This window comes from Silene latifolia, chromosome X (genome assembly GCF_048544455.1).
Source record: "Silene latifolia isolate original U9 population chromosome X, ASM4854445v1, whole genome shotgun sequence".
NCBI classification, from domain to species: domain Eukaryota; kingdom Viridiplantae; phylum Streptophyta; class Magnoliopsida; order Caryophyllales; family Caryophyllaceae; genus Silene; species Silene latifolia.
In genome coordinates, this window is record NC_133537.1 from 6,041,949 (window position 1) to 6,064,329 (window position 22,381).

The 22,381-nt window shown below is 37.0% G+C and overlaps 4 protein-coding genes across 4 annotated transcripts; 3 read left to right on the forward strand and 1 right to left on the reverse strand.

The window, feature by feature from the left end:
* Positions 1-1,969: 1,969 nt before the first annotated feature.
* LOC141623400 (uncharacterized) lies at positions 1,970-2,398 on the forward strand. Its single transcript, XM_074439517.1, has one exon. It carries the CDS (start codon positions 1,970-1,972, stop codon positions 2,396-2,398), a length of 429 nt encoding a protein of 142 aa, XP_074295618.1.
* A 153-nt stretch (positions 2,399-2,551) lies between these two features.
* LOC141622553 (28 kDa ribonucleoprotein, chloroplastic-like) lies at positions 2,552-6,414 on the forward strand. The gene is made up of 4 exons (XM_074438585.1): positions 2,552-3,080; positions 3,679-3,780; positions 5,656-5,946; positions 6,072-6,414. Exons 1-4 carry the CDS (start codon positions 2,646-2,648, stop codon positions 6,132-6,134), a joined length of 891 nt encoding a protein of 296 aa, XP_074294686.1. The 5' UTR covers positions 2,552-2,645; the 3' UTR covers positions 6,135-6,414.
* A 4,844-nt stretch (positions 6,415-11,258) lies between these two features.
* Positions 11,259-18,681, forward strand: LOC141622537 (mitochondrial import inner membrane translocase subunit TIM44-2-like). Its single transcript, XM_074438573.1, has 14 exons — positions 11,259-11,417; positions 11,596-11,708; positions 12,643-12,747; positions 12,980-13,055; positions 13,908-13,952; positions 14,039-14,440; positions 14,538-14,606; positions 15,628-15,692; positions 15,779-15,847; positions 15,932-16,004; positions 16,093-16,197; positions 17,022-17,093; positions 17,478-17,540; positions 18,143-18,681. Exons 1-14 carry the CDS (start codon positions 11,337-11,339, stop codon positions 18,272-18,274), a joined length of 1,470 nt encoding a protein of 489 aa, XP_074294674.1. The 5' UTR covers positions 11,259-11,336; the 3' UTR covers positions 18,275-18,681.
* Positions 18,682-18,964: 283 nt separating this feature from the next.
* Positions 18,965-22,278, reverse strand: LOC141622538 (protein-L-isoaspartate O-methyltransferase 1-like). Its single transcript, XM_074438574.1, has 4 exons — positions 22,043-22,278; positions 20,350-20,620; positions 19,855-20,019; positions 18,965-19,517 (listed from the first exon to the last, which is right to left on the reverse strand). Exons 1-4 carry the CDS (start codon positions 22,217-22,219, stop codon positions 19,270-19,272), a joined length of 861 nt encoding a protein of 286 aa, XP_074294675.1. The 5' UTR covers positions 22,220-22,278; the 3' UTR covers positions 18,965-19,269.
* Between the last annotated feature and the right edge of the window lie 103 nt (positions 22,279-22,381).

A 22,381-nucleotide genomic window follows, 5' to 3' on the forward strand; every position in this document is an offset into this window, starting at 1 on the left:
TTTCATGCTCCCCCTGACTCTCACAGCAAATTGACGTGCAAGGGCCTGGAAGAACCAAGGCAATGGGTAGTCCTCCGGAACCTCGACATATACCCACCGCCCCTTCCGGTCTTTGCGGGATGTCGGCTGGAGACGGTCACGTAACCCGGCTCGGTCGCACGTTGTACCACCCCGTGCCGCCTAGGGTAGACTGCCGAAGATGGTGGAGCAGGCGGAAAAGGTTCACCGTTGGGGCCTCCCCTTTAAAAAGACAAAACCATACGAAGCCAATAATCGTCCTAATGGCCAACGAATGTAGTTGTGCCACGGCGACATTCATGGCTTTGATTATGGCCGCGACGTGTTCATTAAGAGGAAATCGGAGCCCATACTCCAGATGTCTAATATACACGCCGATACAACCTTCGGGAGGGCAACAGACTGCCTGATCACCCTCAGGGACAATAATTCTATACCCCCTGCCGAAGGAGTAGTGGTCTTCAAAAAGTTCAGGCCGGAGACGGCGAACTTGCTCGTCCAAACGCGATCGGGTTTAATCGAGCAGGCTTCGCCGTGCCACAAGTAATGCGGCCTCCAATCAGATTGGGTCTTTTCCTCATCATCATCAAAATCCTCCAAAAATTTCTCATCAATTTCAGGAGAAGGCGACTTGCGACCCCTGAACCCTACCGGGGTGACAACCACGCTCTGTTCATCGGGATGCGGCGGTTCGCCCCGGGGTTGAGGTACTAGGCGAGCATCAGCAGCAGACATGGTGGCAACAAATACTTAACAAATAAAAGTTGGGGGAAGAATTTGTTTGTTTACCTTGAAAGAAAGTGTTACGCCGAGTAACACTTCGAAAATTAGAAAGAGAAAACGCTTCGAAAACTAGAGAGAGGAAATTTTTTTTAAGAAAAAGAAGTTTGCAGGTCAAAATGAGGGGCATACTGCTCTATTTATAGAGCAAAACCCATTCGATGGACCAATCGAGCAAAGCCCATGAAGCGTCCACCAATCGGCACCAGGCCACGTGTCAAGCATGCGGCCACGGAATGTCAATCGACATACAGTGACCCATCTTCTTCGACACGCTTCTTGGTATCTACTTGCCAACGGCCGGTGATCAACCAAGCTTGGCAAAGACGGCCACGGGGCAATCAAAAGCACACGGCACTCCCAACCTTGGTCTCGGCCAGCGCCATTTCCTTTTCCACATTCGATGTCCATTACACAACCATGTGGAGGGGGGATATGGTACGTCCTGAACAGGACCAAGCCGAGGAAGAAGTTCGACATGCGCAGAATACGCTCAACACGCATCGAAGGTCCATACCACGACATAGACTACGCTGGGAGCAAATTGATGGGGCATATTCTGCACCCGCTGACTGAGTCAACATATTGACCAAGGTCAAAGCCAAAAGACAACAAGTCAAAGGAAAAACGACCTAACCGACGAAGGTTTTGTCCGCTTTGTCACTTGGGTCTCGGCTCGTGAACTAGCCGGCCGAGAGGCATATCCGTGTACTCACATCCAGTCCCCTCGGCATGGAGTCAACCAGGCCTGCCGGCCTGTCATGGGTCCCTCGGCCGAGGGTAAGACAGTCTTTCCACCTGCTACGCCACTTGGCCACTTGGCCACTACGTGACAAAAAGGTGAAAGTCTATAAATACTCATCATCTCTCATTGAGAAACTAACTGAAATAACTGGTATAAACTCCGTTATCTCTCTACAATATACTTTGCCAAGTTCAACACACAACTTATCTCTCTAAGTTTACTGACTTGAGCGTCGGAGTGAGTACGCTCGGTATCAAGCCGAGCCCTCAGTTTGTTCATCTTTACAGGAAAGAGCGAAAGGAAGAGACAAGCAACGACATCATTCTACAAACTCAAGTGGTCATAATCCTGCTCCGGAATTACACCCGGAAGAAACCAGAGGAAGGGGTGTTCAAAATCAACGTAGATGCAGGGGTCTTGGAAGCTATGGGTACGGGGGTGGGAATTGTGTGTCGAGGTGCTGATGGTGCGGTGGTGTGGGGAATATCGAGGCAGGAGAGATTGGAGTTGGAGCCTAGAGAAGCGGAAGCCATGGCAGTTCTGGTAGGCGTTCAAGAAGCGTTACACAGAGGACTTAACAAGGTGATGGTGGAGGGAGACTGTTTAGAGGTGATTGAAGCGTTAAAGAAGCGGAAGCAGGGTCGCAACGAATTCTATGCCATTATTAGCGATATTCTTGAGTTGAGTTGTAATTTTAATTCCATTGCTTGGTCGTTTGTAGGTAGGAAGTTCAATCGTGTTGCTCATGGACTAGCCCATGTTCGTCCATGGCGATTTGGTGAACGTAGGTGGGATGCTAGACTCCCGGAAAACATTACGGATTTGGTTGAGTTTGATTCAATTAATAGAATGTAACCCTTGGGGTTTCCCTTCAAAAAAAAAAAAAAAAAAATACCGACAAACCAAATAATAACTCGATTAACCCGTTTGTCAAGTCTAAATCTCCGGTGACCAATGAGTGAGTGAGTGACCCATCAAGATTGTATCTTTTCATTTTGGCAACATTCATAAAATCTCCTCACAATCCACTTATCCCTTTACCCTCTCCTTAAACCCTCCTCCTCTCTTCTTCTCCTTCATCTTTCTCCATTTTCCCCTAAAAATGGCGACAACAACAACAAATCCCTTCCTCAAAACCCTAGCAATCTCAATCTCAATCACAACACCATCCCTACCAAAACTCACTTCACTCTTCCTCCCAAAATCCCTCTTTTTCACAAAACCCACCAAACTATTCACTCTTTCCCTCCAAAAATCCACCATTTTTGCACCACTTTTTGTTGCACAAACATCTGATTTTGAACAAGAGAGCTCTACTAATGCGGTTCTTGATGAAGAAGAAGAAGAAGAAGCTGTAGTTAGTTGGGACATGCCACAGGATGTCTCTGAGCCTGAAGCTTCTGGTTTCGAAACCGAAGACGGGTTTTCTCAACCCCCTGAGGATGCTAAGTTGTATGTTGGTAATTTGCCTTATGATGTTGATAGTGAGAAATTAGCTAACATGTTTGATGGAGCTGGTGTTGTTGAGATTGCTGAGGTATATCTAACTTTATCATTTTTTTATTTATCGCTCCGTCTCAATCATTTGTTTATCTTTGATTAAAATATGGCTCAAAAAAAAATTAATGGGTTATTGTTTATTCAATTTGTATAATAATTGGGCTCAATGTATTTATAATTATTGGGTTTTTGCTAATAATGTTTAATTGCTGGGTTTTAATTGTGAAGTTGTAATTTTTCTTGGTCTAATTCGATTAATTTTCAATTTTTTTTTGCCGAGTAAGCTGTAATTTTTCTAGGGTTTTACTAATAAAGATGTAAACTTTGAGTAAGCTGTAATTTTCAATGTTCATGGTGTTGTTTAGTAAATTGTACAATTACTGGGTTTTTGTTTATTAAATTTTAAAATAATTTTGGCTTGTAATGTTTAATTGCTTGGTTTTGATTGTAATGTTGTTATTTTTTTCGATTTAACAAGATAAATTTTCAATTTCTTTTTGTTTTTGTTGATGAAGCTGTAGTTTTTCTGGGGTTTGATTGATCAAGATGTAAACTTTCGTGGGTTTTGTGGATAAAGTTGTGCTATTTGTGGGTATGTGTTGATGGAGGTAAGATATTGTGGTTGTTTTTTGTAGGTAATCTACAACAGGGAGACTGACAGGAGTAGAGGGTTCGGTTTTGTCACAATGAGTACGGTTGAAGAAGTCGACAAGGCTGTCGAAATGTTCAGTAATTATGTATGTCCACTCCACCCTCTTACTTTGGTGTATAAGTCTATAATGCTTGTGTTTTGTTGTGGTTTTTGATATAAAGTTGTGTGAATATTATGGCTGTGTTCAATGCGGAAAGTAGAGGATAATTTGTAAGGTGAGATGCTTTGGTGTATTTGGTGCGTTTTTAGCGAGGGGCTGTTAAGTCAAGTGAATTCAGATAGGATAGAGGATGTCATGATAAAGATTGATAGTTACATTATGTTTTGAAGTGTAGATCTCTGGACTGTAGTTTGCGACTTATTGATTACCTACCATTGTTGTAAGAAGGGAATTGACGCTAGAATACTCCAATTTTAGAGTCTCATTTTCACTTTGAAGCTTCTCTCGCAGGGAACTTGCTACTCTAGATTATTCATGGGGATTGAGAAAGGATGCATAATTTGTCGGCTTTGTTTGTGAATTTATTCTTGACTTGGCCATATGAGACATGTGGTTTATATGTTTTCATGTTTCTTATGTGGCTGCACTAGCTTTTCATTTGTTTGCTAGTTGTTCGGTTTAGAGTTGATGTGCAACAAGTAACAACACATGCCACAAGCAGCATTTCAATTTTCAACTTTCATGGGCTGCATCACCCTTTCATGTCCTGATGCTCTAGCACTCGTCTGGACATGATGAATGGGCTTTCAATTAGATGGCTGCCCGCCCTAAACTTCCTCTAAATGCCTACCTTTTAGGCTCTTACCTCTGACATTTTGCAACTGTATGTCGAAAGCCGTGCTCCCTTAACTAACTCACACTCATGCCTATGATATGAGCCAGTTAATTTTGTGAAAGAGCAATTATTCCATTTCCGTTTATACTTTATGGTAATTTTCCACAGCCAGTAAAACCAACGAGATTTATGGCACAATGAATATTATAGCCGCAAAATTCTAGTGTAAAAACGGCTAATACAAGTTCTAAGGCCTTCCTAGTTTGAACCAAAATACGTTATACTCGTGAATTTGTATCCTTGTTGTATACTTCCTCCATTCAACTCCACTCTACCACTTTGCTTTTTCACGTTCGCCAACGCGTGTTTTATGCGGTAAATATCGTTAGCTACGTATTTGCAAAAATTATAAAAGTTAGATATTTTTAATGTACTCGTAAAGACGAATCAAACAAGATCCCACATGAATATATTTTCACTTATGTATTGAGAGAAAATCGAGAATGAATGTGCACTTGTGAATAGTGTAGAAAATGGAAATAGGTAGAGTGGAGTTGAATGGAGGAAGTACATCGGAGTGTCGTTTTACGCACACTAAATTCAACGGATATTTCCCTTCACCTTAGAACTTTGACTTCGTGAATTTATGAATTTACCATTTCATATTCATGTTGCCATAAATCTTCCACTAAGAAGCTTTAGAACAAACTTGTGTTAGTCGTTTATATCCTTGAATTTTGCAGCTGTAATATTCATGTTGCCATAAATCTCGTTGTATTGGTTGTGGAGAATTACCATAAAGTGTAAACGGAAATGGAATAATTGCTCTTTCACAAAATGCTACTCTAGAAGTTAGTAGCGCCCTTTAAGCATTAGCATCATAGATTGCATTTAAGGATTAAGGAATCTTCCACTTTCCAATTGCTAACTGTTATTTGCCTTAGCTTGTCACCAAAGCGAGGTATGTTGTCTGTGAACAGATAGTCTCATGAGAAACTGTCTCACAAAATAAAATTGTGAGACATTCAGTTGATAAGTGTTAGATTAAATGTAATAGTTCGATCACACGATTTTAGAATGATATGAAAACAGGAAAAATTGTGATTTGTCAGATTAACATTGTGTAATTCGCTGTCATTGACAACTTCACAATGGCTGTTATTTTTATCTTGTCTTTGTTACAGGAAATAAATGGAAGATCATTAGTTGTAAACAAAGCTGCTCCAAGAGGTTCACGACCTGTGAGAACTGAGAGACCACCTCGGGAGTTTGAGCCTTCTTTCAGAGTCTATGTCGGCAACCTTCCATGGGATGTGGATAATGGTCGTCTTGAGCAACTTTTTAGTGAACATGGCAAAGTTTTAAGTGCCCGTGTAGTTTCAGACCGAGATACTGGCCGTTCGCGTGGATTCGGATTTATCACCATGGCCTCAGAGACTGAGATGAATGATGCTATTGCTGCTCTTGATGGACAGGTATACTAGTATGATTTATATTAGTTTTTTGGCCATCAAGCATTATACATCTGATGAATTCTAAAATCCTTTATCAGGCGTTAACTGTATTTTTCCTAGTGTTAATGAATGCTTTTATTGTGCAGAGCTTGGAGGGAAGAGCGATCAGGGTAAATGTAGCTGAAGAGAGACCTCCAAGACGCTACTGATCTGGCCCGAGAGCATGATTCCGCTGGTTGATACTATTAGTTCCGTTTCTTTTCGCTCCTCTGCCTCAGACTTTTTGTGGCTCGTATTTTTGCACCCTATAGTTCAAGTGTTGTGATGTTAGTTAGTTCCTGCATTGGTTGCAGTAATCATCATACAAAATCATACGGAGTATGTTATTGCAATATGTATGTAAGTTGAGCTAAAATCTTTGTGATTCTTCTTACTCTTTTTCTTTCGAGTGTCCAATTAATTCAAAAGCTCTGGAATTTCTTTTCGGCTTGCTCATTTGTCTACGGAAGACTTGTTTTCTTGTTGTAAAGAGAGCTGCAGGTGCAGTTTTAGTATTAGTATGTTTCAGAACAAAATCAGTTCTCACATATTCCACTCACAGCTTCGCTAAAAGCAACAAAGGGGTTTGAGCCGAGGCTATTTTATGTTTTACGTCATATGTGCTTCGTATTACAAGCCAATTAAAATTCTTCTAACATGGAAACGATTAATGTCACCAGTCCCCTTCATCGAACCTCCATCCTCCTCGACTCCTCCTCCTATACTTCACTCCTAAGCTCAAAACATTACAATTCCAAACTACCCGATCACTAGAGTTGGAGAAAGGTGCGTGTTGATTCAGCCCTGCTTGTGTATTGGGCTGAATTTTGACCAACCTGCTAGTTCACCTCCTAGCCCGGCTGGCATGGCCCATTTCTCGGGTCAGGCTCGGGCATCAGTTTTGAGCGCTTGGCCCTCAAAAAAAAAAAATTATTTAGGTCTACCTGACTACCTCAACCCGACCCCTAATGGGCTAGCCTTGGACCAAGCTTGAAGTAGTACGGGCTGACCGACCTCGGCCCACTCCCTCACGTGGGAGGGTCTCGAATCAAGGTGACCAGACCCGACCCGTCCCAGCCTGCACTAGCCAACCCATAGTCCAAATCTATGACTATACCCATCACCACGACAATTGTCGTTAACTAGTTTTCATGCCCGTGCGTTGCACGGATACTAAAATAAGTTGCAACTATAATGTCTTGCATTACTTATTTTAAGTTTTATTAACAAATGAGGTAAAATAGAGAGATAATGAAAATATTAATAGTGAGATATATTTACCTCTCAAATACAAACCAAAATCCCATAAACATAGGATAAATTTGAAACAAACTTATCATATTCCAATTTCCATATTTTCATCCCTTTTTTCTCCCTCCATCTTATTCCTTCTCTTTTCCTTTATATTTTTATTTTTGCAAACAAAGTGTAAATAAATTACATGACTTTAAATAAATCAATATCAATCAATTCAATATATAAATTATAGTCATCAAAACCCTCTTTTGTCATTCTTCATTTCTCTCATTTTCTTCCTTACTCGTTTTTCCCTTTCCAATATTGTTTTTCCCCTCGTTATATAAAACGTACAAATTAAAGTAATGCGTTTATATACACGATACTTCAGATGCATTATTTAGCCTATATTTATCGTATGTTTACATTTTTCATTTCCTCATAGTACTTCCTTTTTACCTTTTCAAATATTGCTCACCATATCAACTATTTTCCCACGTGTATTCACCCTTCCCAGTTCCCACCAAACTAAACAACCTAAACCCATCGTATCAAACCCCATCCCTATCCGTGTATAATTTCTCCTATCGATATTTGCTTATATTATCTAAATTGCACCCTAAACCGTCAGGGATTAACCCACCTCTCAAGAGACTTACCCCCTCCTCAGAAGCCCAGCATACCCTTATTCCTACCCCTTAAAAAAACACACCAATTACCCTATGAGATTCATGTCCTGCCCATAATGAATAAGACAATATTGATCTTAAATTAAAGTTGTGAAATTATAATCATTAATACTCTCTTTTGTCATTTCTTATTTGTCCATTTTTTTTTCTTACTCCCTTTTCCCTCTCCAATATTGTTGTATTTTTACTGTTATATAAAACATACATATTATATACTTATATATGGTTTCGTTTATATATCTAATACTTTAGAGAAACTTACCCCTTCAAATAATATAATATGTGGTTTTCTTCTTTTCTCATAGTACGACCTTCAAATAAAATATACCTATTTACATGTTCTAATATTACCTCACCAAATCAGTTTTTCACGTGCATTTACCCTTCCTACCCAACTACCCAACCTAACCTTTTCTACCTAAGCCCATCTCTATCAACGAAGAATTCGCCCTATCGATATCTGCTTATGTTCCCTAAATTACACTCTTACACGTTAGAGATTAACCCTGCCCCTCGAGAAACTCACCCCCTCCCCAAAAACCCGCCATACCCCTACCCCTACCTCTCAAAAAAATACACATGCACAGTGAAGCCATCTCTCGCCCTATAAGATTCATGTCCTACCCATAATGAATAAGCCAGTTTTATATAGGTTTATATTTAATTGATTGATATTGATCTTAGATTAAACTCCAGAAATTATAATCATTAAAACTCTCTTTTGTCATTTCCTATTAGTCTCATTTAGTTAAAGCCTAAAGAAAGAAAGAATATTAGTTATTGTGTGCAACTGTATAGTGCAAAAGATAAAAAAAAAAAAAGTGATCATTTTATGATAGACAGTGATAACTATATGTCAAATGAGATAATTTTATAATATATTAGAAATGGTAAATTTATAATAATGAAAAGTGGTTAATTTTTGGAAAATGCAATGGTGACACCGGGTGGTACTCAAATTGAGCGACACCCGCGATATTATTGTAATTTCCTTGGGTATTTTGCTTTCCCTCCATAAAAATTCTAAATTCAAATTAATGATTGTTAAAGGGTAATTTAGGAAACTAACATTAGTTAATTAATTATAAAAATAATGATAATAATAAATTATCTATAAAAAAACAAATTGATAGATTGTGTACGGTTTGATGGAATCTAAACGTGATATTCAATCACAAATCCGGTAAATTTTTGGATATTAGTTGCAATCTTTGACAAAAAGTCAGTACTTGAGATATTAATGATTCAAATGTACCCCATAATCATCTTGCTTTCATGGTATCTTAGTCTTACGATCACACATCTTCGTGATCATTTTATGTTTGTTCTTCCATGTGAATGAACACAAAACATTTAATGAACAAATATTTCATCTTTCGTTTGTACAATAATTATGAATCCGGTGGAGAAAATTTTTGTAAGGTATTTGTCATTTCACTTTTGACAATAAAATTCTCTCCTTGTTTTTGTTAATTGGTATTTTTAATTTGTTAATTGGTAATGTATGCTTTGATGAAGATAGAGATGTGTTGTTATGATACGGATTGTGAATTACGGTTTATCCTTATGATATTGGCGCAAAAACGAAATTTAATTTTTTATTTTTTATTACTTTGTATTTTTTTATTAGGGTGTTACTGAGTTTTGGTAACACCCGTTGTCGCCCTAACACTTCCCTTAATTTTTAACATGAAGTAATTTTTTTTTATAAAATGGATCTTAATTGAAAAAATTATAAATAATACACCCTTAAACGTTAGAGATTAACCCTACCCCTCGAGAAACTCACCCCCTCCTCAAAAACCCGTCATACCCCTACCCCTACCTCTCAAAAAAATACACATGCACAGTGAAGCCATCTCTGGCCCTATAAGATTCATGTCCTACCCATAATGAATAAGACAATTTTAAATACGTTTATATTTAATTGATTGATATTGAGCTTAGATTATACTTCAGAAATTATAATTATTAAAACTCTCTTTTATCATTTCCTATTTGTCTCATTTAGTTAAAGCTTAAAGGAAGAGAGAATAGTAGTTATTGTGTGTAACTGCATGGTGCAAAAGATAAAAAAGAAAAGCGATCATTTAATGATAGACAGTGGTAGGTATATGTTAAAATAAGATAATTTTATAATATTTTAGAAGCGCGAAAGTGGTGATTAGCCCCCAAAACTTTAACCAATTGTGAGATTATGCCCATAACTTACAAATGCAGTAATTAGGCCCCATAACTTTGATAAAAAAAGTGAAATTCAACCTAACTTTTTATTTTCAACCAAAATTGCACCAAAAAATTCAATTTCATTCATCCATGCAATTTATAAGTATACAATAATTTTACCAAAAATTTAAAATTGTGTATGCAATTTATTACACATTGTTGGAAATAAATATTTGAATGAATTAAATAAAATTGAAAACTTGTAAACGGGTATCTCATATATATGTGAATTATAATAAAATTAGTAAAAAAAATATTAAAAATATTCTAAAAATTATGTTAATAAATTAAATAATACTTTTAAAATGTTAATAATTATTTAGTGTACAATGAACTTATATATAAAATGATTTAATGATATGATTTAAGCTGAAAAGAGAAATTGAGTTAGATTTCACTTTTTGACAAAGTTATGAGGCCTAATTACTACATTTGTAAGTTGGGGCTTAATCTCACAATTTGCTAAAGTTATGGGGGCTAATTACCACTTTCGCGATTTTAGAAGTGGTAAATTTATAATTATGAAAAATGGTTAATTTTTAACATGAAGTAGTATTTTTTTTTATAAAATGAGTTTTAATTGAAAAGGTTGTAAATAATTAATTTATATAAGTGGATAATTTTCTAATTTTAATAGGAAAAAATTTAATTATTTCCTAATTTTAATAGGAAAACATAAGTCTTTAATAATAATAAGTGTATAATTTTCTAATTGTAATAGGAAAACATCAAAAAAAGCCTGAAATAGATATATATATTGATTGATTTTGCAAATCAAACGTCTTAACAGAGTAACCAGTCAAACAACCTTGTTATGAGAGACTTAGACCTGACCCGTAATCCCGCAAACCCGTAATTTTTTCTTTTTCTTCTTTCCTTACAAGAAAACCTTCTTCAAATAACCTTTATTATAAGACCATACCTTACCTGATCCGTAATCTGCAAATCCATAATTTTTTCTTTTTTCTTTACTTAAAAGAAAGCTATCTTAACCTAAGAAACCCAACATAGTCCAACATTCATACAAAATACACACAAGGTACATACATAGACCATTGCTGACCAACTAGCAAACATGATTACATGACTATGCAACTTGTGTTGAAACTTAAAGTGGGGGTTAAGGGTTTAGGGGTTTTTGTTTCCTTGTTTTTTTGTTAGTTTACATATACGAAGTATACTCTTTCTCTCAAGTCTCTCCTTAAACCAGAAGAAATATCCATGGCCAGCAGAAAACTTGTTCGCGATGTATTCTTCTCCAAGAAACCATTTTTCAACCAATTTCTTCCTTTTCAACAACAGGTTTTGTTCTTCCCCTTGTTTTGTACTTCAATTAATTCTTATTTAAGACGGTGATATCCGTTTTAACTGAAAAACTGTCTCGGATATTGTCGTCTTAAGGGAGACTAATTGTTCTTACTTCCACTCATTCCCCCCAAATACTTTCTGGGTTTTTGGTAAATTTCTTTTCTTTCTTCAGGTACAGCAGTCAAATGCGAGATTAAGATTAATTGGTGGATATGGTTATTCATCTAATCGTCAATTTAGTGTCTTTAATGAGTTTTCCAATAAGATTAAAGATGAAGCTTCAAGGTAAATTGATTATTTAATTACCAACTTATTATTTCAGTATTTTATACCCCCTTTCCCGGTTTTGAATTATGCAGTTCTCTACGCTACGCAATTTTCATCTTAGGTCATTCGGAAACATCCCTGCAATTTGCGGGAGACATTGACGGCACTGGGTTGATGTGGTTGCTGTTGTGTTATTATCTGGGATTTTGAGCTATGGGTTATGTAACTTATGTTGATTGTTACTCCCTATGTCTCAATCGTTTGTTTACTAACCCCTCACAAAAAATAAAAAGGGTAAACAAACGATTACGAGGGAGGGAATAAATTGAGTATTTGATTTTTCAAGGGTGGAAAGTATGGATGCATTATATGTAGTTTGTATCTATTCTTTTGTCATAATCATTTTAAGCCAATTAAATGAGTGATTTTTCCTTTCGTCTCAGACGGATTTTTTTCAAATTGAATACAATTGTGTTAGGAATTAGATTTAGTATTTTAGTTATATCGGAGAGGTGGTCTTTTGCTTCCCACTTTTGAGGAGTATTTTCATCAAAAGTAAACAAATGATTGGGTTGGAGGGAGTATGTATCTATCTTTGTCATAACTGTTTTAAGCCAATTAAAAGAGTGATCTCTCGTTCAATGATGGATGGATTATCTTCAAATTGAATACAATCGCGTTAGGAATTAGATTTAGTTGATGTCGGGGGGCTGGCTTTTGCTTCCCACTTTTTTTTGTCTTACCTAATTATATTATTTTGGTTTATTACGGTTGATAAACATTGTTGGTTTGGTTTACAACCTCTTAGTGAAACTATATTTTCTATTAAATTTATGTTTTCGTCTCCATTTTGTCATATCTTAGCTGATAACTGTGGCTACTTCACTTACATTGATTTCGTACTGTTATTTGAAATTTTCTTTTTACCTCCTCTGTCATTTACTGGTGGTAGTAATAAGGAATTCCAACAGTCAGTCAAGCAGCTAAAGGAAAAGGCGGAGGAGCTAAAGGAAAAGGCGGAAAAGCTGAAAGGTGTGAAGGAAGATCTGAAAGTTAGGTATGAGTTTCTGTCTCCTGCTTTTATTTCCTTTTCATATAAAAGTAGTCTTGTGTAAGATCGACGAATGAATACAAGTCATTATCACAATTACGAAATGAGTCGTATCACATGAAATTGGACCGTTGTAAGCATACTACGGTCTCAATTGAGTTTTTTCGTGCATATATATAGCCAGAGTGAATGCTTTGACTGAACTCTGATATGCAAACGTTTTATTATTTCAATGCAGAGTGAAGCAGACGACTGAGCAGCTGCACAAACATGTAGACGGTGTGTGGAAAGAAGCTGAAGAAACTGCAAAGAAGGTTTGTTCATCATGCAAATACAAGTAGTGATAACTACGCTATTTTTTAAATGATTTGTAAGGCTGTCATCATACGTTTTAGTTCCAGAAATGCTTGCTGGCCGCAATCATTAGTTGGTTCATAGTTCATATGCTTTGGCACAATAGCCCGTCATTCTAATTCTCTCTTGAAGGCCTAATCAAAACAACTATTAGTTCTCTACTATATACTTTAATTGTTAGTGTCGTTTTTGGGTGCATCTTAGAGTCTGCTAGTTTTGCTTTCGCGTATATTCTATGGCTTCAGTAATTAATATTATCCCAATTTAATTCTCCGTTAAAAGATGCTTCTCTCAGCTTCCTACTCATTGTTTGCCAACATTCTGTGCAATTCAATTATCTACAAATGCTGTTGATATTTTTTGTGTGTGTCTCCCATCTGTTAACGTGTGGTGTTCAGCTGCAAGAATTAAGTGGTCGTTTGGTTAAACGCGGCGTAATGGCATGGATTGGAATCTTATACCATAGAGGTATGGATTTAGAACCCCATGCCATCCTAAAGTTGTTTGGTCTGATATTTATTTAACTCTATGAGGGAATGGAGTTGGAAATCTAAGGGGAAAGTAAGGTATGGGATTCTAGGGCTTTGGAATGGAGTTAGAATGATAGAATCCATCGAGTATCTAACTCCATTCCAAAATTAACCAACCAAACATTGAATGGACCAAATCCATACCAGTCCATTCCTAAGTGCCTTGAATTTTATGTGCCTCGTGGAAATTAATTTTGGAAATATGAATTTTTTTGAATTGGGAATATATCTTTCTGTGAGTTTCTTATGTGTTTAACAGGCTCTCTGTTCTGGTTTCGGCAGGTTTCAGCAAATATGAAAGAGAAGATTTCAGCTGGAAAAGAAGAGGTCTGACTATTTCTCAAGTGGCCACCATTTTACGTACAGAAATAATTAATTGTGCAATGCTCATGTTGGCCTCTATCATTTCTCAGGTCAAAGAGACACTAGGTTTAGGAAAGCAGGAGTGTTCTGAAGGCAATGGTGCCAATTTTAAGGATGGGACTAAGGCATCATCTGGCGAAGAACACCGACAATCCGAGTCTGGGAGCACTGCAGAAACCATATTTAATAAATTTAGTTCGACTTTTAGTTCATCTTCTCCCAAAATTTCATTCGCCTTCCAGAAATTGAAGGAAGCAAAAGTCGCTGACTTGGCGAAGAAGAGTTATGAAGTTGTGAAGGATGAATTGAATGGAAAACCAAATAAGAGGAAACGAATGCATTACGCAACTTCATCTTCGCAAGCTGGAGATATCAGTGATAGAACTGAAGTTGTTGTGGTACCCGTGAAACAGTCCCTATGGAGCAAAAAGTGGGAGGAATTTAAAGAAAAGGTAAAGTTTGCTTGCAATTATGTCACAACATAACTGTATTGGCTTGCCGTTAGTACATTTCTTCTTACTGTGATCAAAATCTCATGATCTTTTTTAGATGCAACGTCATCCGATGTTCAAACGCGCTTCTGAGATTAGTGAACCTGTCGTGATAAAGAGCCAAGAGGTACCTTTTAAATAAATTCTGTTTTACATTTTCTCGTTTTTGCAAGTTGAAAGTTCCTTTATGAACATAGAACAGCCTATGTTTTTATTGAATGTGCCACAAGTTACTACCTCCATCCCATTTTTACAGTTTCTACGTGACCCTTTGGTGGTCAATCAATAACTTGACCATTAAATGTTCCAGATATATGTAAAAATGTAACTTGAAACTTTTCATGTATGATTTATCTAAAAAACTATTTTCTTGTTACTCCCTACGATTCAGAAATACCTTCCACTAATGTATTAATACAATAATACAAAAGTATGATTAGGATACTAATGTTTGTATTTTTGTTCTTTTGTTACACCTTAAAGACGAATATATTATACTCTGTAGTTACTTGAGCCCAATAAAATTAAAACACAAGTATCTATATTTCTAATAAAAATTCTTAATTTCATGTGCTTAATAGTTAATATGGAAGGTATTAATGCAACATAGGAGGTATCAAATAAGGTTGCTATCGGTTATCGTGTACATCGGTTCATCCGATTTTAGGGTTCTTTTGGGCTGGGCTTTGCGCGATTCAGGACGGGTCGGGTCGGGTCAACTTTTGCCACCTCTCCACCCAAGGGAAGGAAGTAAAGCTATGACTCCTATGAAAAGTCCATTCCTCGGGTAAATTTGAAAATATCCCTAAATTTTAGGTGAATTAGGTCATGCTAGAAAGATCAGTTCAATTTACATATTATTTTCAGTTAGATAGAATTGATGGACATTGCCTGAATATTCTCTCCATCATCTTATGTATATCCTAAAAGACTGTCGTTCTTGGAGACTAAATATCCTATCATGAATCATTTTATACAAATTCTGCTAAGTCATAAAGAGTATTCATTTGTCACTTCCAAGTCGAAACCAGTATTATACTTAAGTAAGCAATTTTCAGCTATGTCATTACTCATTACCTTATGCAACTTTTGTTGCTGAATATATCTCATAATTTAAATTTTATAATTTGCTTCAAATTATGTGTCAGTTGGCAGAAGATTTGCAGGAAAGGTGGGAGACCAGTGACAGTCCTGTTGTACATAAGATTCAGGAGTAAGTTTGATTGTTCCAATTCATTTACGTCTACTAATGAATTAGTTATACAACCACTTATACTTACTTCTAACCTCATTTGACAGTATAAATGACAAAGTATTTGGAGAAAATGACACTGCTCTTTCTTTTAAAGAGATACGTCGCCGTGATCCGTATGTTTCTTTTTGTACCTCTAGTAAAAGTTTGTTTAATTTTTTTTTGTAAAAGCTTTGAAAACATACCATTCTCGTTCGCAGCATTTTTTCCTTGCCGGAGTTTATAGCCGAGGTCCAGGAAGTCATCAAGCCAGTTTTGAATGCATATATGAAGGTTAATTTGGAACCCTTTATATACTTTTTCTTTTATTTTCCTTTGTGTTAAAGAAGTACTGAATTTGTATCTAAAAATGTTATCTCAGGGAGATTTCCAACTCTTGGCCAAATATTGTAGCACTGAAGTAGTTGAGCGATGTAAAGCAGAGCACAAAGTTTTTGAAGCGCAGGGTATATTCTTTGATAATAAGGTCAGGTTTTGTTGCACACTTGTATCAATTTTTAAGTGTTACTGCTCAATTGAGTAAGTTGCGATGTTACTTGAATTGGGATATGGGTGTTGAGTTATCCAAGTATTGGACATGCCATGAGTCCGTGACTTGATTTTTGCAACACTAAGCGTCTATCCTGAAATGAAAATATGGTTACGGCCTAAGGACTTTTAATTGTAAGGTTCAAATATGTCCTGTTTTTTCATTGTGAAATATAGATTGGGTGTTTAGGAAATAACTCATTATATAATGAAAGATCCTGCAAATTGATTTATACACGTGTCCCCACCATTTTACCTTTGTCATGTGAGCATCCTCTTATGTCCCTTCTAGGAGCAGTTTCAGATTGGTTAGGATTGTGTACGAATCTAGATCCATAACCTTAGTGTCGTATCAGAGACACATATAACCTCGGAAGGCCAGAAGGGTGAAGGGTCGTAGTGTCATACTAACATGTAGAAGAGTTGGTTAAAAAAATCTCAGTTTTTCAAACTTCTTTGCCTTGCCTTTTCTCTACCCTATCACTTTATGTTTGTCTTGCTTAGGTAGTCTTAATTCATGGAACTATTCGTTCATGGATTCTGGAAACAAATTATTGTGGTACTTGCCTGCTAGTGCTGTTTCCTTCACTTATCTAAGTCAGAAGGAAGTGTATGTGTGTGTGCGCGCTCGCGCGTGTGTGTGACTCGTACTAAAAATTAAGTTTCTGAGACTTTGTCATCGCTTGACTTCTATGAAATTCTCTTAATGCATACCATCTTTCCTTTTGTTACCTAGGTCTAATTATTTTTTCGTTTGTGCAGATTTTGCATATTTCTGAGATGTTTGTGAGAGAGACTAAAATGATGGGGAACACACCCATAATCATTCTTGATGTATGCATTCTGGACTTTTTAAATCCTTGATATTACTCTGCAGCATGGTATAATAAAATCCCTATAAGTTGTGTAACACCCACCACGTAACAGAATTCCTGGCCGTTGTGAGTTAACTGTATTTAATTCCCTTACATGATGCCCCCTTAAAAAATGAAGAAATTGTGGGTGGGCGAACCGGTTTTTCAAAATATTGTTTATTTCCTGATATTTTTGGGACTACTTTGTAATGCCTGTATTTTTTTAAGAAAGTATTGGGAAACATGTGTATATGGAAATGTTATACTCATAGTTAAGTGCATTTGGTGAACTAAAAGTCTAAAATTACAGACGCACCCTTTGGTGATTTTCTCCTATACCTAACTGATGTTGTTTGCCTATCAGTTCCAAACCCAGCAAGTTTATTGTGTACGTGATCGTCAAGGCTCAATAATGGAGGGTGGCAAGGTAAATCTAGACTTTTTCTCAACTTTCCTGCTATTGTTAGACCCAATTTGGGTATATATTTTAATTCCAATTTAATCATTTGATGCTGTAGTATGGTTCGTAACTCTTTAACCTCGTTTTCTACTTGGGATTCATGACGAGCACTAATTCTGAAAAGAATTTCCTCCATTATTCCAACACAGGAAGATAAATGAGTAGATCTATGCTTAACACCAAGAATTTTAGTTATATAATTGTCGTCCTTCTTAGTTATATAATTGATCTCCAAATTCTTTTGGGACCTAGGGCTTGTCGTTTGTAGTAATTACGTCTTCCCACCCCATCCCTTCTATTCAAGTCATGTAGAACAAGACTAAGGGGACGTTTGCTTTGAGCAAGCGAAAAGGAAAGGAATCGGAAAAGGGAAACAAGGGGTAAGGAATGTAATTACCCCTATCTTGTCCCTAAATAAGATTTTCGCCCTTTCCACCATCTAATCCTAGTTTCGCCCTCCCCGAAATCATTTTGATAATACTGCTTGCTTCTTAGATGAAGATTGCACGAAAATGAAAAGAATTTGTGAAGATGATGTGAGATTCTGTTTGTTGGTAATGTTTGAGCAGGACACTATCCAAACCGTACATAATGCTTGGGCAATGCAACAAATGGATCCAGAAGACATTAAAGAAGACCTGATTTACTCGATGTGGAGGCTAAGAGAAATGCAGCAGTTCGGCGTAACAGCTCTTATTTAAGTTGTACCGTTTATTATGCTTTGACAATGCAACAAATGGATCCAGAAGACGTGAATTACTCGGCCTGGAAGCTAAGAGAGATGCAGCAGCTACGCGTAGCAGCTCTTATTTAAGTTGCACCTTTTCTTAAGTTCGTTTTTTGTGTTTGTACTTTTATCAGTCGATTGATATGTTGTATTTCTTCTCTGGGATCTTATCGCTACCAGGGAAGGTTCTCAAGTAGGCTGCTGGTCTCTACTCATTCATGCTGGCGATCTTCACATTTTTCTTTTAAGAGAAAAGCCCCAAATGGGTTCCAAAATTTGAATTCTTTTTTTTTTTTTTTTTGGGTTGTACCGGAATAATATACGATCTTCTAATGAAAATTTATACAATTTATACGTGTTATGGAAATGGATTTTATTGTATGAACAAGTGTCTTAAATCTAAAAGAATCGAATATCCAACGAATTTAAAAGCCGTGGAATATTTATCTATGATAACTTTTGTTGTTGTAATACTTGTAAAGGGAGCCAATACTTTTTTTGCAGTTCTAAAGTGCCACTCACAGCTTCACCAAAAGCGACAAAGGGCTTAAGCAGCAACTATTTTGAAGAAATCGCGAATGAGTTTGAGCATTTTCTACCATAACACTTGCTGAAAATCTTTACAAGAAGCACAACTGATCGCAAATCGTACATCAGTCGTGTATTCACATTTAACTAGACTTGCATTACCTTATAATCTTATATATATTTGGAAACAAACATCATAACATCATAGTACCAACACCACCGAGTCTAACATATAATACAGGGCTGGAGTGTCAGAAGGGTGAAAGCGCGCAGCACCATAGCAAGTTTCAAGATGAAGCAATGTCTTGCACAGTAAAAGACGATAATCTAAAGCAAAGCGACTGAGGAGCTATGTACACAAAGAGCACTTGACTAATTCACTGAGATACCAATGAAAGTGAACTTGCACGGTTAAGATGGATACTAGTAACACAAAGCGGCTTAGCCACGCAATTGTTCCTCACGGCTTGTCAATGGAACGTATCTCACAGAAGTCTCAGTTCTAATACTAAGCGACCCATCTTCCTTCTTGTCGATCACCTGCAAATCCTGGAACAAGGTCCCCACTGGTATCACCAATCTGCCACCTGGCTTCAGTTGCTCTATCAATGCTTTTGGGATTTCTGGTGCAGCAGCCCCAACATGGATTGCATCGTATGGTGCAGCTTCTGGCCATCCCTGTCTTCCATCTACAACCACATTACCATCGGTTATAAAGTACTAGCAATCAGTCTCCTGAGGAACAGCCTTACAATTGACAAAAAAACCCAACCCATACAACCCATTATCCTCTAATAAACTGCAAAGAAAATCTAAAAATTAATCTAAAATCAAGGAATAATTAACTCTTCGCGAGGCTCGATCCCATGATAATATTATCGATGAGATCGCTTCATACGAGAAACTGGAATAATTGGAAACTATTGGAGTCCACATTTAGGAGAATCAATTTGGCATTACATCATAATTTTCTAACTACGCTAGGACAAGAAGCATATGTGAGAACTGAGAGGGGTGTGATCTTACCACCAACATGAATAGACAAGGACGAGGCTTCCAGGAATGGAGCAGCAGCACTTTTCTTAATATTTTCGATTGACCAAGTGGCAAGTTCAGGTATGTGTTCTATGCCGACAACACGCCCTTCACCTCCAACCATTAGTGCAAAACATGCAGTCAAATATCCCGTTCCTACAAGCAGAGCACTAATATGATGAGAATGTCCACTTTGTACACCGTAATAAAAAATATGTGAACTAAGATAACAAAGGTCAGGAGATCTTTCGTTTCTCCTCTGGTTTCTAGAGAGTGTATTCGGCCATAGATATCAAGTTGGTCACTGAAATGCCAATGTGTTCCAGGTGATGAAATTGGATGATAAATCAAAATGTGACAGTGATCGTTTCGATCACTAGCACATAAGAACATTTTAGGGAATTGTAGAAAAATCATAGAATCCTACGAGACTATACAGTTAACTGAAAAAAGACATCTCATATGGAGTGTATCTTAGTGAATTACCTGAACCAACATCTAAAGCATGCATTCCCGGTTGTAGCTTATCATGTAGAAGATCAAGGCACATTGCATGCATATGAGGAGCCGAAATCGTTGCATTGTGACCAATTGGCATGGGGCTATCCACATAAGCAGCAGTACCCTCAGGTACAAACAACCCCCTATCAATGGTTTCCATCACTTCTGATACCTTCCCAGAATGGATGACACCATAACGCTGCAACTGGTTCACCAATTCTTTGTTTCTGCTCTTGTTAACTCCTGATAAGTACTTCTGTACATACAGGATACAATCGAGTCCATGAAAGCATGAAATCAGAAACGAGTTTGGAACTTTCGTAAGAGAGCCTAGCAAACTGCCAGTTGTATTGGTACAATGCTAGAAGAAAACTTTACTTTCGTTCGAGTGGAGTGATGTAAAGGATGGGGACAATATCCATTGTCCGGTTAGTAAGTTGGCTGAAAGGAATGGGATGCAAGGGAAAGAGAGAGACCTATTTTCCATACTACAAGTCAATTAAAGTCGCCCTAACATGGAAACGATTTCCCTCCCCTCCATCCTCCTCTCCTACCCCTTTACTTCCGTCCTAAGTGCTACAAAGCCCAGATTCACTACTCATTGATAACTTCTCAACAACCAGTAATTCGGTTGCTAGTTCCAATTTACATATACCATAAGTCACGTCACAAATCGACATACGCATACATACATTCTATATAAACTAAACCGCCTAAATGAGTAATGAAGTGAAGTGGCAATTAGCATTTCCTCGGGAACAATACACAATAATCTTATTCCCTTATCAAACATTTCCTTAAAAAACATAGCATAAACAAAGTAACGAAATTAAGCTCAAACATTACAATCCGTAGCTACCCCATCACCATGACAACTGCCTTTAACCTTTGCGAGTCAAGTCTAACAGAAACAACCTTCCTACATTTTAAAAAAAAATCATACACCGCTCTTTAGGGTCAAGCCCTAGTTCTCTTAAATGGATTCTATAGTGGAATAATAAAAGAATGTTTTTCACCAGGAGCTAATGAAAACTATACTCCGTATATCATAAAACATACTTTGCGTTTTCTGTTCACGAAAATGAGACGCAAGGGAACTACAATTATAACGCGCACTCCAATAAACCCAAACTTATTCCGAACCTCTCAATCCCTGTCAGAAACTATCACCATACCAAAACCTCATAGAAGTACAAACCTTTCTTTGATCATACATTTACAATTCCCCCAAATTGAATCCTCCAATTCAAACGACGAACCTTCCTCCCTCCGTCTCAATCATTTGTTTACCTGTTACATTCTTCCTAAATGTATTTTAGTTAAACATAAGCAATTCCCCAAATTGAATCCTCCAATTCAAACCACAAACATTCCTCCCTCCGTCTCAATCAAATGTTTACCAGTTATATTCTTCCTAAACATATTTTAATTAAAGGTAAACAATTCCCCAAATTGAATCCTACAGTTCAAACCACGAACATTCCTCCCTCAGTCTCAATCATTCATTTACCTGTTATACTTACATCTTACTCAAACGTATTTTAATTAAAGGTAAACAGATGATTAAATAGTTAACTAACTATCGAAATCGAAATCGAACAAAACGAAACACTTGGAAATATAATACGATATTAAAATAATAATAAAAAAAGAGGAAAGAGAGAGGATGAAACCAAACCTCCATGGGAGAGCAGAGAAAGTTGCCCGTAGTTGAGAAAAGAGAGAAAGTAGAAAGGAAGGGAGCGGAGAGGACACGTGGCAGACGTTGAGGAGGATGATAATGTTTGTTGTAAAAAGGCGCACGATAGCAGCGGCATTCATACGCTACAACAGAAGTCAAGCTTCGTAATGCCATCTCTCTATCTTCCTTTTAAACTCATGGAATCGTCTGGCTCCTTCTCTTCTTTTTTCATATTCGTTTTTTTTTTTGGTCATTATCCATTTTATTTAATTTTATTTTAAAAATTAGTGATATTTTTTTTTTAATAAAATAGGTATGAATTTAATCGCTTTTGCG

Bases quoted from the DNA above. Each gene is read 5' to 3' on its own strand.
- LOC141622537 (XM_074438573.1), top strand. From the start codon at position 11,337: ATGGCCAGCAGAAAACTTGTTCGCGATGTATTCTTCTCCAAGAAACCA. The intron at 11,709-12,642 runs GTAAATTGATTA...TACTGGTGGTAG, and splicing joins ATTAAAGATGAAGCTTCAAG to TAATAAGGAATTCCAACAGT. The intron at 13,056-13,907 runs GTTTGTTCATCA...TGGTTTCGGCAG, and splicing joins CTGAAGAAACTGCAAAGAAG to GTTTCAGCAAATATGAAAGA.
- LOC141623400 (XM_074439517.1), top strand. From the start codon at position 1,970: ATGGGTACGGGGGTGGGAATTGTGTGTCGAGGTGCTGATGGTGCGGTG.
- LOC141622553 (XM_074438585.1), top strand. From the start codon at position 2,646: ATGGCGACAACAACAACAAATCCCTTCCTCAAAACCCTAGCAATCTCA. The intron at 3,081-3,678 runs GTATATCTAACT...TGTTTTTTGTAG, and splicing joins GTGTTGTTGAGATTGCTGAG to GTAATCTACAACAGGGAGAC. The intron at 3,781-5,655 runs GTATGTCCACTC...TCTTTGTTACAG, and splicing joins TCGAAATGTTCAGTAATTAT to GAAATAAATGGAAGATCATT.
- LOC141622538 (XM_074438574.1), bottom strand. From the start codon at position 22,219: ATGGCATTACGAAGCTTGACTTCTGTTGTAGCGTATGAATGCCGCTGC. The intron at 20,621-22,042 runs GTTTGGTTTCAT...CTGTATGTACAG, and splicing joins TTCTCTGCTCTCCCATGGAG to AAGTACTTATCAGGAGTTAA. The intron at 20,020-20,349 runs GTAATTCACTAA...CTCTGCTTGTAG, and splicing joins TGCTTTAGATGTTGGTTCAG to GAACGGGATATTTGACTGCA.